General features: G+C 45.8%; 1 protein-coding gene across 1 annotated transcript; it reads left to right on the forward strand.

Moving 5' to 3' along the window:
- The first annotated feature begins 12,543 nt into the window (after positions 1-12,543).
- LOC146813155 (olfactory receptor 5V1-like) lies at positions 12,544-13,470 on the forward strand. Its single transcript, XM_085614719.1, has one exon. It carries the CDS (start codon positions 12,544-12,546, stop codon positions 13,468-13,470), a length of 927 nt encoding a protein of 308 aa, XP_085470845.1.
- Positions 13,471-18,340: the final 4,870 nt, after the last annotated feature.

An 18,340-nucleotide genomic window follows, 5' to 3' on the forward strand; every position in this document is an offset into this window, starting at 1 on the left:
CCCCTCTCAAACTCTAAACTCACCTTTAAAATTAGTTAGTTGTGAAAGAAATGTGGCACTCAAACAACAGATTATCAGAGCCAGGATCTATGTTCTCTACACCTCTCTCCTCTCAGCAGAACCAGATAATGGCAAAGTTTCCCTCTATTTTTCCACACATATACATGTAAGTTTCAAATCTCAGTGCTTCCCCCTTTTTTTCAAATGTAATCACACATTTCTATTGGTTGAAAACCAACCCTTTTCCAAAAGTACCCTTCCCCCAACTTGACTTCTGCCTAGTACCCTTCCCCCAACTTGACTTATGCCTGCTACCATAGCAACAGCTCATGGAACACTGCTGTGTAGAGTCAGGTCAGAAGTTCACCAAACAATGTTTCATTTCCAAAGAGCAGGAGTGCTTGACTTTTCAAACCGAACAGCAAATCCATAGTACTGTTCTTTGGTAACACATTTTTCTGTACCAATACAAAACATGCTTCTATAAATTTACACATACAGCCTAGTTTTTATTCTAGAATGGTATGAAACAGCCAATCAGATTTTTTTTTTAAAAAAAATATGTTTGCCTCCATTTCCAAACTGTCTTTCATTTCTTTTTTCCATTCTACTGAATTACACCTCCTGAGTGCATCCAGTTCTCCTTTGAAGATGTTCACAGTGTGGATTGTAGGGCACAGCTATGTCTTCTGGAGTGAAAAGTATGCAGAGAAAACAGATATGGTGAGAGACCTTGCTTTGCCAAATGTAGACATTAAACGGATTGGTCAGAGAGGGTTAAAGTGGCACCAATTGATGCCATTGGTGAAATCCTTCATGCAAAACCAACACCCTGACCTCATAATAGTGCACTGTGGTGGCAATGACCTAGGCACTTTGACTGGGGTAGGTCTTGAAATGCTTATGAAGGAGACCTTTGCACAACTGTTTTCACTTTTCCCTAAAACTGCCTTTGTGTTTTCTAACATATGCCAAAGGCAAAAATGGAACTGGTCCAATCATTTCTGTCCACAGATTGACAAAGCAAGAAAACACGTCAACAAATCTGTTTCTGCTTTCCTCCGAGACTATGGTATGGGATCCATTTACCACAACAACTTGCGTTACGACATGCAAGACATTTATAGAGGAGATGGTGTGCACTTCAATGATGAAGGGAACAGAGTCTTCCTCTTGAACCTTAGACTCTGCATCGGTACTTACTTGTAGGTACCACTAAAAAATCACTTCATAAACACAACGGCTCTTTTTAGAGCCCCCTAATATCTAAACACTTAACTCTGAATTTTATTTCTTTTTTCTACCATACGCGTACGGTGAGCTTACCGTAAGCTTACCGTACGCGTACCCCGCGATTTTTTTTAAAATCAATAAATGTTTTTTTTGTACTTTTCTGTCCTTCTTTGACCCCCTTTCAAATGTTAGGGGGTCTGTAACTCTCCTCCTTGCCCCCTTTTCAAATTATCACCCTTTTTTTCTGTGTGAAACACACATAATGGCGGCCCCCGCTTCCTGGTTTTGACCGATTCGAATGTTTACTAAGATCTAACAGCCAATCAGAATCGCGCTCGCGCACGCCACCGTACGCGTACGGTAAGCGCACCGTAAGCGCACCGTAAGCTGTCACAGATATATATATTGATTTAAATGCTATTTTCTCAGAATCTACTGAACAGATTTACACCAAACCTACAAAAGGCACTTCCTTGACCTGAGGACTACCTCTCTGCCAAATTTCTAGTAATTCTGTTCAGCCGTTCGGGCTGTAGCTGTGTCTAAAGGTCCTATGGAAAAATGCATGGGAAAAACGTGTTTTGGGACCCCCCTTTTATCTCAGCCCCCGCTTGACGAATCCCCCCGAGACTTTCAGGGTAGGAGCGGAGCGTAGCGCCCCACCTATTTTGAAAAATTCGCGAGGATTCGTCGACCGGCGCCAAAGTTATTCAAAATAGAATGTTGCGGATTTCCTATGGAAACGTGGTCCTAACTATAACTACCTACTGGCGACCGCCAGTAGGTAATATATATATATATATTCACTGAAAAAACCATAGGTTTCACACATGTTATAGTTAGCGGAAATTTTACTGATAAAAAACCAGTGAAATTCCCCCGTTATAGTTAGTGCTGGCAACTATAACTCACGCGACCGCAATCCTCTGCTGATGCTAATACTGTATTTAGACACTTATTTGCCCATGTCTTCTTCCATACATTTTTAGCTATACATATATTACAAATATTTTTTTTTCATAAAGACACATATGTCATCAGCAGAAGATTGCGGTCGCGTGAGTTATAGTTGCCAGCACTAACTATAACGGGGGAATTTCACTGGTTTTTTTCAGTAAAATTTCCGCTAACTATAACGTGTGAAACCTATGGTTTTTTCAGTGAATTTGCAAGGTTTTTTAAATGCTAATTCCTAACTATAACGTGTGTGAAACCTATGGTTTTTTCAGTGAATTTGTACGGTTTTTTAAATGCTAAGTTACTTTACGCCATTCGTGGCGTGCGCGCCCACTTAACGCAGTTCGTTCCGTGCACGGTAATATTTTAATTTTTCGTAATTTTTATAAGCCATGCACCATTTGCACACGGGGTGGAGAGAGTGTGGATAATTTTTTCTTTTATTATTTTTGTTCACAATATTTAGTTTTTGTCAGCTTTAATAAGCCCTGTACATTTGGGGTCCTTCGGCCACCAAAAGCACAGGGGGTGGGGTGAGTGTGGATAGTGTTTTTTTAACACCTTTCAGAAGCCCTGTACATTTGGTGGCCTGCAGCCACCGAAAGCACAGGGGGTGGGGTTAGTGTGGATAGTGTTTTTTTTATTTCCATGTTTTTACCGTACGCGTACGGTAAGCGTAATCGGCGAAATTAGCGAAAAAAAAAAAATTGCATTTTTGCCTTTGGGGGGTCTTGGGGGACTCCCTCATCATGGCTATGTGTGTGGGAGTTGTCTAAACATCCCCGTTATATGATTTTAGACTTTATTTTACAAGCTAACTCTCAGTGCGAGAGAGAAAATGGCGGCCGCCGCTTCCGGGTTTCGGCCGATTCGAATGTTTACTAAGATCGAAGAGCCAATCAGAATTGCGCTCGCGCACGTCACCGTACGCGTACGGTAAGCGTACCGTAAGCGCACCGTAAGCTGGCTCAGATATATATATTGATTTAAAGGCTATTTTCTCAGAATCTACTGAACAGATTTACACCAAACCTACAAAAGGCACTTCCTTGACCTGAGGACTACCTCTCTGCCAAATTTCAAGTAATTCTGTTCAGCCGTTCGGGCTGTAGCCCTGTCTAAAGGTCCTATGTAAAAATGCATGGGAAAAACGCGTTTTGGGACCCCCCTTTTATCTCAGCCCCCGCTTGACGAATCCCCCCGAGACTTTCAGGGTAGGAGCGGAGCGTAGCGCCCCACCTATTTTGAAAAATTCGCGAAGATTCGTCGACCGGCGCCAAAGTTATTCAAAATAGAATGTTGCGGATTTCCTATGGAAAAGGGGTCCTAACTATAACTACCTACTGGCGACCGCCAGTAGGTAATATATATATATATAGCTTATAATCAACATGTGTCTTCAGTAGGAAATGGTTAGAGTGCATGAGTTGGCAGAGCTGCGTTTTGTCACTCTCAATGTCGGGAGCAGCCACATAATGTTGAATGTAGTGAAACCCTATGCAGCATAGATTATCAGTGATAGGCTGAAGTTTAGGGGTATAGCCAGGTTGTGGTGGCAGAAGGCCACAGAATACATAAGTCTTGTCCTTTCTTTAGCATCTGACTTTTCATGTTCTGAGGGGGATTTGATGAGCAGACACTTGCCCTGAGTGTGTTCCTTTGGGATAAGTGGTGAAGGTCAGGGCGGTATATGTAGGCTGAGAGCCTCTTCGTCACAAGTGTTGAACCTATATCTGTCTCTCAAAAGTTAGTTCAGTTTCCAATAGAGATTCCTACTTTAGATCAAAGACATTGAACATGTAGTACCCTGTTCTCATTGCTTTAAAGAGTAGAAAAGTCCATATAGTTTAGTACCCAACTCCACACGGTTGTGTCTGGCCTTGATAGATTGGAAAACATGTCCTTCAAAATAATGAACACATACAAAACTCCAGCACCAATATTGGGCCACCACTAGTTTCTTGTACTAGGTACAGAGAGTACATACCTCTACAGCAATTGCGGTATCCAAGAGGTCTGAGAAATAGAGTTCTTAAACGAACCAATCAACATCTTTCCTTAAATTATGGGTATGTGTATGCAGTGCTCATTGGGTAACATAAATAGTGGATTTTAATGATAGTACATCTTTCTTCTTAAATTGGGCTATAAGGAGTCTGTTTGAAATTGCTCCATTTTTAGTTTTGAGGGGATATTCTCACCTTTGATAGTGAAGAGGAATTGAGAGTGAAAGTTTAATGTTTAGTGCTTTACAATGATAGACTGTCAGTTGATGTTCAAAAAACATTGTTGATTCCTAAACAAATTTTCCATCCTGCTCTATTCACCTTTAGTTTTTGTTTCTAGGATTGCTGCTTCTCACATCTTCTGTCCCTTAGCAGCTAAGTTTGCCTCAGCCAATTTAATGGAAACCCTGTTGTCCTACTAATGACTCCTGATATGGTGTTGTTGGGCATTCTTCTGAGTGTGCAGATGATACCATGACACATTGCCCTCCATTGTTTCATTTCAGGAATTCTGAGGTAACATTCTAAGGTTAATGATGTAGGTACATTATCTTCTATTGCTTCAATCATTACTAAACTGCTTACAGCTTACTACAACGCCTCCAAATGGCCTGGATAGATTGGAAACCATATGTCCTTCAAAATAATGAAAACATGGACAAATTCAGTACTCTCATGTATTCCCTACTAATTACCTGTAACAGGTGCAGGTTACTGAAACATCTTTACTTCAATACTGGATATGACTGTGCGGTGTTCCTCGAGTACCATATATGGTGGTTATTTCTTATAGGAGACCTTTGAGCTTGAGTTGAGGTGCAACTTTATCAATAAGACATCAAGTAGAAGAGGGAAACAGAGCCTCCTTTTCCAACAGATCCTATTATCATCAGTAGCAGCAAGCAGAATGGTTACAGGACTGTGTGCAGAAGACCAACTTATGTTGGGTCTACTGTATAATGTTTTTAAAAGCTGTAACACCTGTTTCCAAAACTCAGAAAGTGATGACTGGAGTAAAGAGGTATTGCAAAGAGTCATCAAAAAAGGGACACAAATTATCTAAAACTAATACAAATATAGTGGGCAAAACAGCTTAATCTTTCAGAGAATTGTAATGATCTTGAATCCCAATAATAAATTCAAAGCTGCTACGGAAGTGCCTTTTGGAGCAGCATGGATACAATAAAAAATGCCTAAGAGGTTAGTAGTGGTTGAGTCTCATATGCATTTTTGCAATCTTCTCAGTAATAATAATGCTTCCTTTATTTGGATGCAAATGTGTCCATAAAAGATAGAGGTATGCAGTGACACAATAAAATAAAATACATGTCTTAAAACAACCGCTGTTGCACACAGGTTAAAACATCACCCTCTTGTAAAAACACTACAAATCAATACAATTCCAAAAGTCGTAGGGCCCGATTCACAGAACTAACTTAAGACAAAATCCTAAACTTACTACCATTTAGGTATTCACAGAAGGCACTTACTCATTTTGGTATTCACAGAAGGCACTTACTCATTTCGGTATTCACAGAAGTTAGGAGTCCTAACTTTAGGACTCCTAAATGCCTTCTGTGAATACCAAAAGTCTTACAATTAGGTTTATTCGCAGTTTAGTAGTAGTATAGTTAGTACTCCTAACTTTAGGACTCCTAAATGCCTTCTGTGAATACCAAAAGTCTTAAAATTAGGATTTTTCTCAATTTAGTAGTAGTAAACTTAAGACTCCTAACTTTAGGACTCCTAAATGCCTTCTGTGAATACCGAAAGCCTTAAAACTAGGATTTTTCTCAGTTTAGTAGTAGTATAGTTAGGACTCCTAACTTTAGGACTCCTAAAGGCCTTCTGTGAATACCGAAAGCCTTAAAATTAGGATTTTTCTCAGTTTAGTAGTAGTAAAGTTAGGAGTCCTAACTTTAGGTCTCCTAAACTGAGAAAAATCCTAATTTTAAGACTTTCGGTATTCACAGAAGGCATTTAGGAGTCCTAAAGTTAGGACTCCTAACTTCTGTGAATACCGAAGTGAGTAAGTGTCTTCTGTGAATAACAAAATGAGTAAGCGCCTTCTGTGAATACGAAAATGGTAGTAAGTTTAGGATTTTGTCTTAAGTTAGTTCTGTGAATCAGGCCCTAGGGCTTTTCTCAGCATAAAGCTAGGAGTAGCTTCATGGGTACAGTATATTAAGAGGCTAGTCCAACCTAGAGAGCCTAGATCTTTATGCCACCCCAAAAAGCATATCACTGCGCAGAGGGCATAAGGGTTTGATAGGAGCTGCAGTTGCAAAAGTGCCACTTTAGCTTGCCTGAAATTTCAGGCTCTTTAACAGGGACAGAAATAATCTTTTTCTTGGCAATGACAAGTTATAGAGTAAAACAAAGTGGAGTGTGTCGTGTGGGAATCTAAGATCACAATCACAAGGATACCTTTGTGTTGAGGGCAGAAAAAGAGCTAGGGATGCCGAAAGATGGTAGAGTTGGTTTAATCCAAAATGTGTGAATAAAAATCTATTGTGAGCACTGGTTAATGCAAAAAGAATGTTTCCATGCCCAACACAGATTGTAGCATTATATAAGCCCTCACTTTGGGTTTCTTAAACTTGGTGTTTCCACGCTGCGCATTGGAAAATTTATGGAATAGTTCTTTCAAGATGTTGATATCCCTAGTACTTAAAGTGTCATGTGCAGAGAAAATATCTGACCTTCCCATTGCCTGACAAGACTCCTTAACGTAAATTAGCCAAGGGATTTTATTACCATGTTCCAAGGCCAAGCAATCTGATAGGATCAAACGATTTAAGCCAAATTCAGCGCATGTCCATAAATGTATCCAGCACAGTGAGGGTTTGACTGCAACTTGATCCACCAGATAATCTGCCCTTAGCTCTTTGTGCATGAGCCAGGCTGGTGTGCCATGGGGGGCTCAGAAGATCCAGCGCAAAAACTTATTTTCCACCACTTGTAACTTCTGATAGCAGAGATAGCCCCAGATCGCACTGCCATATAAGACTTTTGCCGAGACCTTGGATTTGCATAATTTCAGGATAACCTCCAGTGCCCAAGAGCCCAGTCTTTTGTTAAAGCTAGTAATGCCCCCCACTGATTTACTGATCTTGCTCAGCTTCCCCTCTAAGAGGGCACTCCACTGAAGGCAGTCATCAAATAACACTCCTAGATGAGGAAAGCGGGAACCTTAGCGAGAATGTGGCGACCCGCTCTAAAGATTTTACTCCCTGGAGCCAGCTACTAGTACCTAGGACTTGGTAAAATTAACTGACAGGTCCAGCCTGTCCATAAAAGCAACAAAGCCTTCTATTAAAACCTGTAGTCCCTGGGTCGTGCAGGCCATAAGCACAGCATTGTCGCCATAAAGTAAGATTGGGAGGGATCTCCTGCCCTCTCTAGGGGAATCCGATTGGAGAGCCAGTAGGTCTGCCTCAAGGTCATTAACATACACAGAACATAAAACAGGAGCTAAAACACAGGCCTTTTGCACCCCCGTGTGCAACTAAAATGATTTGTGAGGGCCCCCTCCCGAGAATATCTCACTCCCGCTGTTGTCTGGGTGTGAAGTGAAGAAAGTAGATGCACAATATCAGGGTCTACTCCCAAAGAGGTTAAAATGTCCCACAGCTTGGTTCGGTTTACTCGGTGGAAGGCGGACGTGATGTCCATTAAGGCAAGGTACAGAGCCCCTGGTTGTGCCAATGTATAGTTAGCTGTCAAGATATAGAATCTTAGACATTGATCTGTGGTTGACATGCTTTCATGGAAATCAAATTGAACAAATGATAATATATGTTTGTCTTTTGCCCACACAGAAAGTCTAGATCAGAGGACCCTGCCCAAAACCTTTACCATCAAATCAATATGGGAGGTCAGCCTGTACGACTGCAGATTGTCCTTGTCTCCTTTTTTAAAGATTGTGTCTATTGTTGCTGCAATCCAGGAGGGCAACATTCCCTTGGATGCTGCAGTGTTTAAGACTTGTGTCAGTAAGGCGGCCAGACCTCAAAATGTTATTACAGAAAAGGTCCAGAGGTATTCTGTTGGGCCCAGGGCCCTATCGAGTGACAGCAGCTCAATGCTTGAATATACTTCCTCTAAGGAAAAGCTAATGGTGTGACAGCTGGACTGAGGGGTAAATCTCTGTCATATACCTTTTGAAAGTGAGAGACCCACTGGTCTGGTATTATGTAGTGGCACTCTGTCGGTCTAGCTGGTTCAGCGAAGTAGTGGCTATTGATAATCTTCCAGAAAAGGGCTGAATCCCTCAATTCCCCCACTTTAATGAGGTCTTCCCATGCCTGCTTGTGTAACTCTTGCCTACGCATTTGTAATGTCTCTTTGTAAAAACGCAGACACAAGGTTATCAATCCTTTTCCCTGGGCGCTTGTTTCAGGGCTAACTTTAAGCTCCTCAATGCCTGTGAACACTTGTGATCAAACCAGGAGGGGGATTACTGTCCCTGCCCCCTGTCTGGGTGGTTAAAAGTTCCAAAACCACCATGGCAATGGAGGAGAATGAGCTTGAAATATCCTCACTCGATGTGTGGAAGTCTAAACATACACAATCATGTGCTGGTAGGAAGAGAAGAGGCTATAATTAAAGGCCTTTATATCAATACTTGCCCAACATAGATGCCTGCTCTGATCCGTTGGGATTAAGAGTGCCTGCGACTTTTGACTATTTTTTGGCTTGTTACCCGACCCCATGAGGAAGAGTATCAGTGGGTTGTGATCACTGAATGGATTATGTTCAATATGAAAAGACCCGGTGACCAGGGAGGCTGTCACAAAGATAAAATCTATAATGGTGGCAGAACCCCTATCCTTATAGGCTGGAGGCAGGTGTGAGATAGAGCCGGTGTGCTCCATATGCAAATCCTCTCAGAGCACACAAGGCTGGGCATTTATTAGGTTCTTTGTGAAGGATAGGCACTTATGGCAGTTAACATTCCAAGGTAATAAGATATCTGTGTTCCCAAAGCCCTCCTCCTTTTTGGAGTCTAGGGCACAGCTTAAGGTGTGCAAGTTTGACAGTCAGCCTTTCCCCCTCTTAGAGGTATAAAAAATAATTATAGCAATTGGGGGCGTTCTCTCCGTGCACAATTGTATGCCCTGAAACACTTGCCCATACCACTTAAAAATATATAACTCCTTGCATAGTTCTAAATCAACAAACATGATAAGCCCCCCGCTAGCTCTTCTTATACCCTTCCATAAAAAAGTTATTCTCTGTCTCCAAAGTTTCCTTTAGGCATATGACTTTATGTGACCTGATAAATGATAACCATCTATCATCAGAAAACTTAGAGGACAGGCCTGCCACATTCCAGGAGATTAAGCTAAATTCTCCCCCGGGATTGTTGTAAGCGCCACCGTTGGGGGACGGGGAAGAGGTGGACATGTGAAGTCTTCTCTTGGCATCGGAGTTGGAAATGGAGGGTGCAAGGGAAAGGGGCAGATAGAATCATATTTGGTCTTGATAATGGAGGGGTGCCAGCTACTTCTGATTCCTGACACAGGGGGCATAAATGGTAAGAAGACTTAATAGGTCTAGCCTCTGACTCCTGAAGTCAGTCCAGCCCGTTAAAGTTCACTAGGGGTTCAAAGGGATTATAGAATGGCATAGGCCTCTATGTACCTCCTTTATTGAGCCGAACCCCCCGCTGGGTTCCTTATCCAGGTTACTCAACGGGGGGTCTAAAGAAAAAGCCCAGCTGTAGTATTTTAATTTTATGTGCCAGGGGAAATGCTTTAGATGCTCCAACGAGCATTTTCCATTCTAAATCTTGGTGTCATTCTGAGAAATAATACAGTCTCCTTCAAAATGTTTCATTGTGTGGCCTATACAAGCCACCTTTCATGCCATAAATATGTCTTGGTAATCCCTGATGGAAAACCCAGAATGCTGTGCTAACCAGTGTGCAGCTTTATTGGTCAATTGAGTGGTGGGTTCCGCCATTTGAGCACCCAAACCAGGTACCCCCAACAAAAACACAGTGTAAGAAGTGCATGCTGGTGGGAGGTCAATCACAGGGAGCTGTAAAACATTTGAGGGATGGACCCCCAAGTGGGATGCGTCTGCCATGCCAAGGGCCCAGGTAGGACTGGTAACAATGGGTGTGCCACCACCCTCTGAGCGCAATCTGCAGTTCTCTTGCCATACATACTGATACACAACACACTTGGACTTTGGAGGAGCATTCACATACGGGGTACCACTGTTATTTAAAGAATTACAAACTGGAGTAGCATCAACCAATGGGGGGCTCACTGGCAATTGAGCCAATGGGGACAGATTAACCAGTGTCCACTTTACTTCCTAAGTCCCTGAAGGCTGACTCCAGTTTGTCCAGTTTGATCGAAATGGTCGTTCAGGGTTGCCTTGAGGTTGTGTAGAGCGGGTGTCAGCTGGTACGACAATTCTTTGATGTTGGAGCTAGGAGCAGTGCTTGACTGTATCCGGCATGCAGCCGCAGGAGCTTCCTTCCCCTTCTTAGCCTTCGGCTGCTGTTTGGGGGCCGGGACGGTGGAGTCAGCAGATCAGTCGATAAAGTAGATAAGGGGGGTAAAGGGCGGGAGGCTAAAGTCTCTGGGAAAGATGACCCACCTTGTGCCAGATCTGTGAGCCGGGGTAAGGATCTTGAGGAAGAACGGCCTTAGAGGTCAATGGGGGGCAGGATAGGGACACAACCCATGCTTCCTATGTCAACGGAGAGCTGCCTCTCAGCCCGGTCGATATCCACCTATGACAGGAATTTGTCCATGGTAACACGTGGCTTGCCTGTTGGAGATGCCAAGTGTGCCTTCCTTTTCCCTATTCGACTAGGGGGATGGATCAGGTCCAGTAAGTCCACATGCCCAAAATAACTTGAAAGTGTGCAGCTATACACAGAGTGCGAAGGCCCACCTGGAACCTTGCTAAAGGAACACACTGGTATCCCAGTGTCTCTGGTCTCAAATCAGCCCATCTCTTTCATAGGATTGTAGAAGTTTTACAGGGTACCAGTCTCTATTTCCTAAGCACCAACCAAAGGTGTAGGCCCATCCCAGTCTTATACAGGCGTGGACGGGCACAGATGGGCCTGCTCTTGGCCTAGTCTTTGCCCAGGCACGTGCCCGGGCACTCCCAACCCTGCAAGGGCCCAAAGCAGATTTAAAACGCACCTCTGGGCATGGGAAACATGATGTTGACGCGGCTGCTGCTAGAAACGCTGGGGCTTGTAGTCCGCCCCTTCCTTGTAGCACAAACTGGCTCCTGCGCTGAGAGAGACACCGAAACAGACTTTAAATGCGCCTTCAGGGTCAGGAAACGTAATGCTGGCGGCGGTTGCCGAGGGAATCTTCTCTGTAAAGAAATGTGATGGACTCTTACAAACATCCTAAAAGATGGTGGTTATGATGTTTCTGGCATCTGCTAGTGAGGTAAGCATACCAGGCAGATCAGATGTTACTCTTTACGTTGGATGGATTGTTTGACAACAGGTTTCTCTGATGTTGCTGTATATGTAAGTTCAACAAACCTGCTCCTTTGTTGCATTACTCTTGGCACTCTTTTTTCATATCTAAAAACATATGCAGGAGTTTGATTCTGAAAAAACACAAACAAAAATAAGTGGCCTAAATATGGAGGAGTTTTCCTATTGCATTATTTTCCCCACCAGCTCACAGTCATCATTTAGAGGTCAGGGAGCTGGCAGTGTGGTAAGCAGGATTGCCATCACTTTAGGGCATAGCTAAAACATGATTTAGGATTTTTGTTTGATTGAACAGTCTTAACACACAGCTTTGTACATCTGAGAGAGATTTGTCAGTAGAATCAGCTTCCAGGATGGTTTTTGTATTGTGGTTTAGCTCTCTTTAATTCATGCATGTTAGGAACTATTGTTCAAGCAAATATTAGAGACTGCAGAATATTTTATTATTGAAGAGAGGTGAAAGGAGGCACTGCTTAAGTTACTGATTCTTTGACGGAAACATTTCTACTTACTCTAGTAATCAATACTCAAATATGAGAAATGACTGTTACTATCAATAACATTTTTTTTGTTTTACCTCTGGTTGAAGAATGAAACCTGCCTTTCCCAATTTTATGAGCGGCACTCTCAGTGTCCCAGGTCTAGGAAGAAAATATAGTTCATCAAGAAAAGTTGTATTGCACGTTAGATGAGGAGAGCAAAAAACTATATACATGTTAGAATAAAAATTCTGTGATCAAAATGTTTCATTTAATAGTTTTATTTTTTGTTAATGCATTGTATCAATCAATCAAATCGATTAACTCAAATTTATTTCATCCTCAGGGTATCTTCAATTTATAGAATTGTTGAAATGCTGGATAAATGAATAAAGAAAATCTGAGCTCCCCTGAATATTTTTTAATTGTTGGATTTTCAGATATTTCACAGTTGCAAATTCCACTTTTTGTTGCATTTTTAGTAGTTTACCTGTTAACTCTAGTTGGAAATCTTCTGATATTGGCAACAATTTATTCCAACTCACATCTGCACACGCCTATGTACTACTTCCTCACACATTTGTCCTTTCTCGATATCTGCTACGTTTCAATCCTTTTTCCACCGCTGCTGGCCCACTTCTTTCTGGAGGGCATACGGGTATCTTTTACTAAATGTCTGCTACAGTTGTTTTTTTTCATAGGCATGGTGACGGTTGAGCTCCTTCTCCTCACAGTCATGGCTTATGATCGGTATGTCGCTATCTGCAATCCCCTGCGATACATGACCATCATGAACAAGGCTGTGTGCATGTTGTTGGCCTCTGGAAGCTGGGGAGTTGGTCTTCTAAATGGAATTCCACACATTGTGCTATTGTCCAAGCTCTCTTTCTGCAATTCCCACATAATTAACCACTTTTTTTGTGATCTGACTGCCCTGTTAAAGATTTCAAGCAGTGAGACTTTTACTAATGAGACATTCATTTACATCTGTGGAGTTGTAATAGGAATGACGTCATTTATTTTAATCATCATATCTTATAGCAAAGTTGCTGCTTCAATTATGAAAATCAAATCTAAGAGTGGGAAGGACAAGGCCTTCTCCACATGTGCCTCCCATCTCACGGTGGTTGTTTTATTCTATGCATCTCTCACTTCTATGTACATGCGGCGGACGTCCACATATTCAACTAAGGACAACAAGATAATGTCTTTGTCATATGTCGCTGTTACTCCACTGTGTAACCCAATTATATACTGCTTGAAAAATACAGAGTTTAAAAAAGCTCTGAAGAAATCAAAGAAAGCAACGTAACTTATGATACTGCAAATAGGCTGCATAATTTCAAAGTGCTAAACCAATAAAAAAGAGAGTCATTTTCTAAACTACTATTGTAATACAATTACTTTCACTGATGTTATGATCCCAAACTGTTTGTTATGTTTCTTAAAGTTCAGTCTTGTTGCAAGTGTTTTAGAAGAAGGCTTTTTGAAATAAGGATTTCCAAAGACACAACCATTTATTTGCAGTACTGTTTCACATGAGGATTGGTTGTATAAATGTTAATAAAAGCAACACTATTAAATTAAATCATGAATACTAAGATCTCAGTGTCGCAGCGACCAAACATTTGTCAAATTATGTTTTGAAATAAAAACTTGGGATCTATTTAAGGCTTTTAAATGCATTTTGAAGACATAACTTCAAAAACATAGGAATACTTGAACATATGAACATAATATTATTTATTTTTTGTGTAACATTTAGATGTTTTACTAAATGTAAACAAATTAAAAAGTGTTCTACACCATCTAGCGTTTTGTTATTTGTTAAGTTGTTTAATTTCAAAGTTTCTAATTGTGGATGCCTTACAACATTTTAGAGATAAAAGCGACGATCACGATCCTGTAAAAACCAGGTACGAACCGTCGGACGGAGCATATTCTCCATCCAACGCGTACCCGGTCGTCAAAATATACCAACATGGAATTACGATTCGCAGGGAAACACCATTTCCGTACGAATCGTACAAAACCCCGACCGACGAAAATAAACCTACAAATGCGATCCGGGAAAGCGCCGACCTGACGTCGGGACGCGCGCAGCCTGCCATTCACGAACCAGGAATTACGATTCGCACCGACGTCATCCTGCACGGTGAATATTTTCCGGCAGCCAAAAACTGCCGGGAAATCAGGACGACGCGAACAAGGAGTACCAGTACGCGACGGACAGACAGGACGACGCGAACAAGGAGTACCTGTACGCGACGGACAGACATGGACCCGAACCTACGTGTCATCCCGGCCCTCATAGCAGTCGACCTCCTCTACAGGTTACGACGCAGACACCGCAGAAGGTCAGAACAACAAAGGGAGGGGGGAAAGGGGGGGGGCAGGACCAGGGGCAGGCCACAAAACCACCACCATAGTCACACAGCACACATGCCCTGGACATACCTGACCCTCAGGCCCTGGTCACTACGAGGGGGTGGGGGTGTGTCCAGCTAAGCCAGCGACCGCCACAACGGAAGTTCTTGACGGCGCGAACCGGCAACACAACCAGACAGGTACGTCCCGTACCCACGCCTTAAGAGCGTGGGTACGAGTCGTACCACGCCCACACCTACGTCACCCCAACAATGGCGGGACGGCTCGTACCCACGTGGCAAAGGCCTGGGGACGGGCCACACAAGCATCACATAGCGTGGGGACGGATATGTACGGACCGTACCCCCACCCCCTATGCATGGAGCGTACCCCCAACCCCAACAGTGTAAGTACGATACGTACCCCCACCCGCGTATGCAAGGAGCGTACCCCCCATGCCAACAGAGCAAGTACGACACGTACCCCCACCTCGAATGCATGGAGCGTACCCCCCACCCCAACAGTGTAAGTACGACACGTACCCCCACCCGCGTACGTATGGAGCGTACCCCCCACCCCAACAGTGTAAGTACGACACGTACCCCCACCCGCGTATGCATGGAGCGTACCCCCCATGCCAACAGAGCAAGTACGACACGTACCCCCACCTCGAATGCATGGAGCGTACCCCCCACCCCAACAGTGTAAGTACGACACGTACCCCCACCCGCGTACGTATGGAGCATACCCCCCATGCCAACAGTGTAAGTACGACACGTACCCCCATCCGTGTACGTATGGAGCGTACCCCCCTCCCCAACAGTGTAAGTACGACACGTACCCTCACCTCGAATGCATGGAGGGTACCCCCACCCCAACAGTGTAAGCACGACACGTACCCTCACCCGCGTATGCATGGAGCGTACCCCCCATGCCAACAGTGTAAGTACGACACGTACCCCCACCCGCGTATGCATGGAGCATACCCCCCACCCCAACAGTGTAAGTACGACACGTACCCTCACCTCGAATGCATGGAGCGTACCCCCCACCCCAACAGTGTAAGTACGACACGTACCCCCACCTCGAATGCATGGAGCGTACCCACATCCGTGTATGTTATGAGCGTACATATTGTGAAATAGGAGAGGTGGGTGCAGAGTCCTCCCAGCAGTGCCCAGAGACAGGAGGGGTGGGTGCAGAGTCCTCCCAGCAGTGCCCAGACACAGGAGGGGTGGGTGCCTAAAACTCCCAGCAGTGCCCAGAGACAGGAGGGGTGGGTGCAGAGTCCTCCCAGAAGTGCCCAGACATGAGAGGGGTGGGTGCAGAGTCCTCCCAGCAGTGCCCAGAGACAGGAGGGGTGGGTGCAGAGTCGTCCCAGCAGTGCCCAGACACAGGAGGGGTGGGTGCCTAACACTCCCAGCAGTGCCCAGAGACAGGAGGGGTGGGTGCAGAGTCCTCCCAGCAGTGCCCAGACATGAGAGGGGTGGGTGCAGAGTCCTCCCAGCAGTGCCCAGACATGAGAGGGGTGGACAGGAGGGGTGGGTGCCTAACACTCCCAGCAGTGCCCAGAGACAGGAGGGGTGGGTGCAGAGTCCTCCCAGCAGTGCCCAGACACAGGAGGGGTGTGTGCAGAGTCCTCCCAGCAGTGCCCAGACATGAGAGGGGTGGGTGCAGAGTCCTCCCAGCAGTGCCCAGAGACAGGAGGGGTGGGTGCCTAACACTCCCAGCAGTGCCCAGAGACAGGAGGGGTGTGTGCAGAGTCCTCCCAGCCGTGCCCAGACATGAGAGGGGTGGGTGCAGAGTCCTCCCAGCAGTGCCCAGAGACAGGAGGGGTGGGTGCCTAACACTCCCAGCAGTGCCCAGACACAGGAGGGGTGTGTGCAGAGTCCTCCCAGCAGTGCCCAGACATGAGAGGGGTGGGTGCAGAGTCCTCCCAGCAGTGCCCAGAGACAGGAGGGGTGGGTGCCTAACACTCCCAGCAGTGCCTAGAGACAGGAGGGGTGTGTGCAGAGTCCTCCCAGCAGTGCCCAGACATGAGAGGGGTGGGTGCAGAGTCCTCCCAGCAGTGCCCAGAGACAGGAGGGGTGGGTGCCTAACACTCCCAGCAGTGCCCAGACACAGGAGGGGTGTGTGCAGAGTCCTCCCAGCAGTGCCCAGACATGAGAGGGGTGGGTGCAGAGTCCTCCCAGCAGTGCCCAGAGACAGGAGGGGTGGGTGCCTAACACTCCCAGCAGTGCCCAGAGACAGGAGGGGTGTGTGCAGAGTCCTCCCAGCAGTGCCCAGACATGAGAGGGGTGGGTGCAGAGTCCTCCCAGCAGTGCCCAGAGACAGGAGGGTTGGGTGCCTAACACTCCCAGCAGTGCCCAGACACAGGAGGGGTGTGTGCAGAGTCCTCCCAGCAGTGTCCAGACATGAGAGGGGTGGGTGCAGAGTCATCCAGCAGTGCCCAGAGACAGGAGGGGTGGGTGCCTATCACTCCCAGCAGTGCCCAGGCACAGGAGGGGTGTGTGCAGAGTCCTCCCAGCAGTGCCCAGACATGAGAGGGGTGGGTGCAGAGTCCTCCCAGCAGTGCCCAGAGACAGGAAGGGTGGGTGCCTAACACTCCCAGCAGTGCCCATGGAACGCAAAGGGTGGAGTAGCCACAGATACCATGCCCACAAATGTCAGTCAGGTGCACAAAGACCCTGCAGTACATGTACCACATGTGTGCGAGGCTGGGAGTATACGCATGCATAGGGCCAAAAAGAAAACATGTCCCCATGAAGTCATGTCAATAGTCCACATACACAAGTACAATGACTACCAAGGATGCCACGAATGATGCAGGTGGAGAATGGCTCAGCATGCATGTGCAAAGTTGAAGGACTCCGTCACACACCCAGCCAATGTACACACAGCTCTGCGCTAAAGTCAGGGGACACCCTGCAGGGAAGAAGTCAGGGTACACAGAGGAAGGAATACACCTTGGGACAATTGCACCATGCAGCAACTGCTTACATGAATGGAGAAAGCTAGCTAACACCGTGTGATGGCACACAGATCCCGGGGTCCCCCCTATGAGCAGCACACTACTACATTTCCCACACACCCAACACATGAACACCACCCACAACCATGTAGCAGCCCCACCAACAGCAATACCAGCAAAGCAGGAGTGTTCCAAGGGCAAAAAATAAATAGCTTTATTCAGCATGATCCAAAAACTGGTATGTAGTAATTTCAATATTTACAAAGCACTTAGGGCAGTCCAGGAGTCACAGCTGGATGGGGGACACAGTGGGATGCGTGTCCCCTAGCTTGCCTGCACAGTTACAAGCCGTTGTCTTCCACAGGGGTGAGGGCATCATGTGGGGGGGAAGGAACAGGCACCGCAGGGACAGGAGGGCGAAGGGTAGGTGACGTGGGTGCAGGGATGGAGGACTCCACCACAGGGGGTGGGGCAGGGCCAAAGGTGGATTCTAGGAGCGCGCTGCACACCTCGGCAAGGTCCTCCAGGGACTCCCCTGCACCCGAAGGAACCACAGGCCCCAAGGAGGGGGGTGGGTCAGAGGGATGGGTCGCAGCGCCACTGGGGGAGGGTGTGGACAGGGGGGGGGCTCAAGCACCCTGACCGTGGACTTCCTTGACCGCTTGCGGGGTGGTGTCACTGTGGGGCTCAGGGACAGAGCGGCCATGAAGGAGTCTTTGGGGGAGATGTGGCCAGGAGAGATGAGGGGAGGGGATTTGGAGGGAGTGGATTGGGTGGAATGCGGACTCCCACTCTGGCTGCGTGTCACACGTTTGCCCCCCGACCCAGTGGGTGTGCCTACTTC

Source organism: Triturus cristatus, chromosome 7 (genome assembly GCF_964204655.1).
Source record: "Triturus cristatus chromosome 7, aTriCri1.1, whole genome shotgun sequence".
Taxonomy (NCBI): Eukaryota; Metazoa; Chordata; class Amphibia; order Caudata; family Salamandridae; genus Triturus; species Triturus cristatus.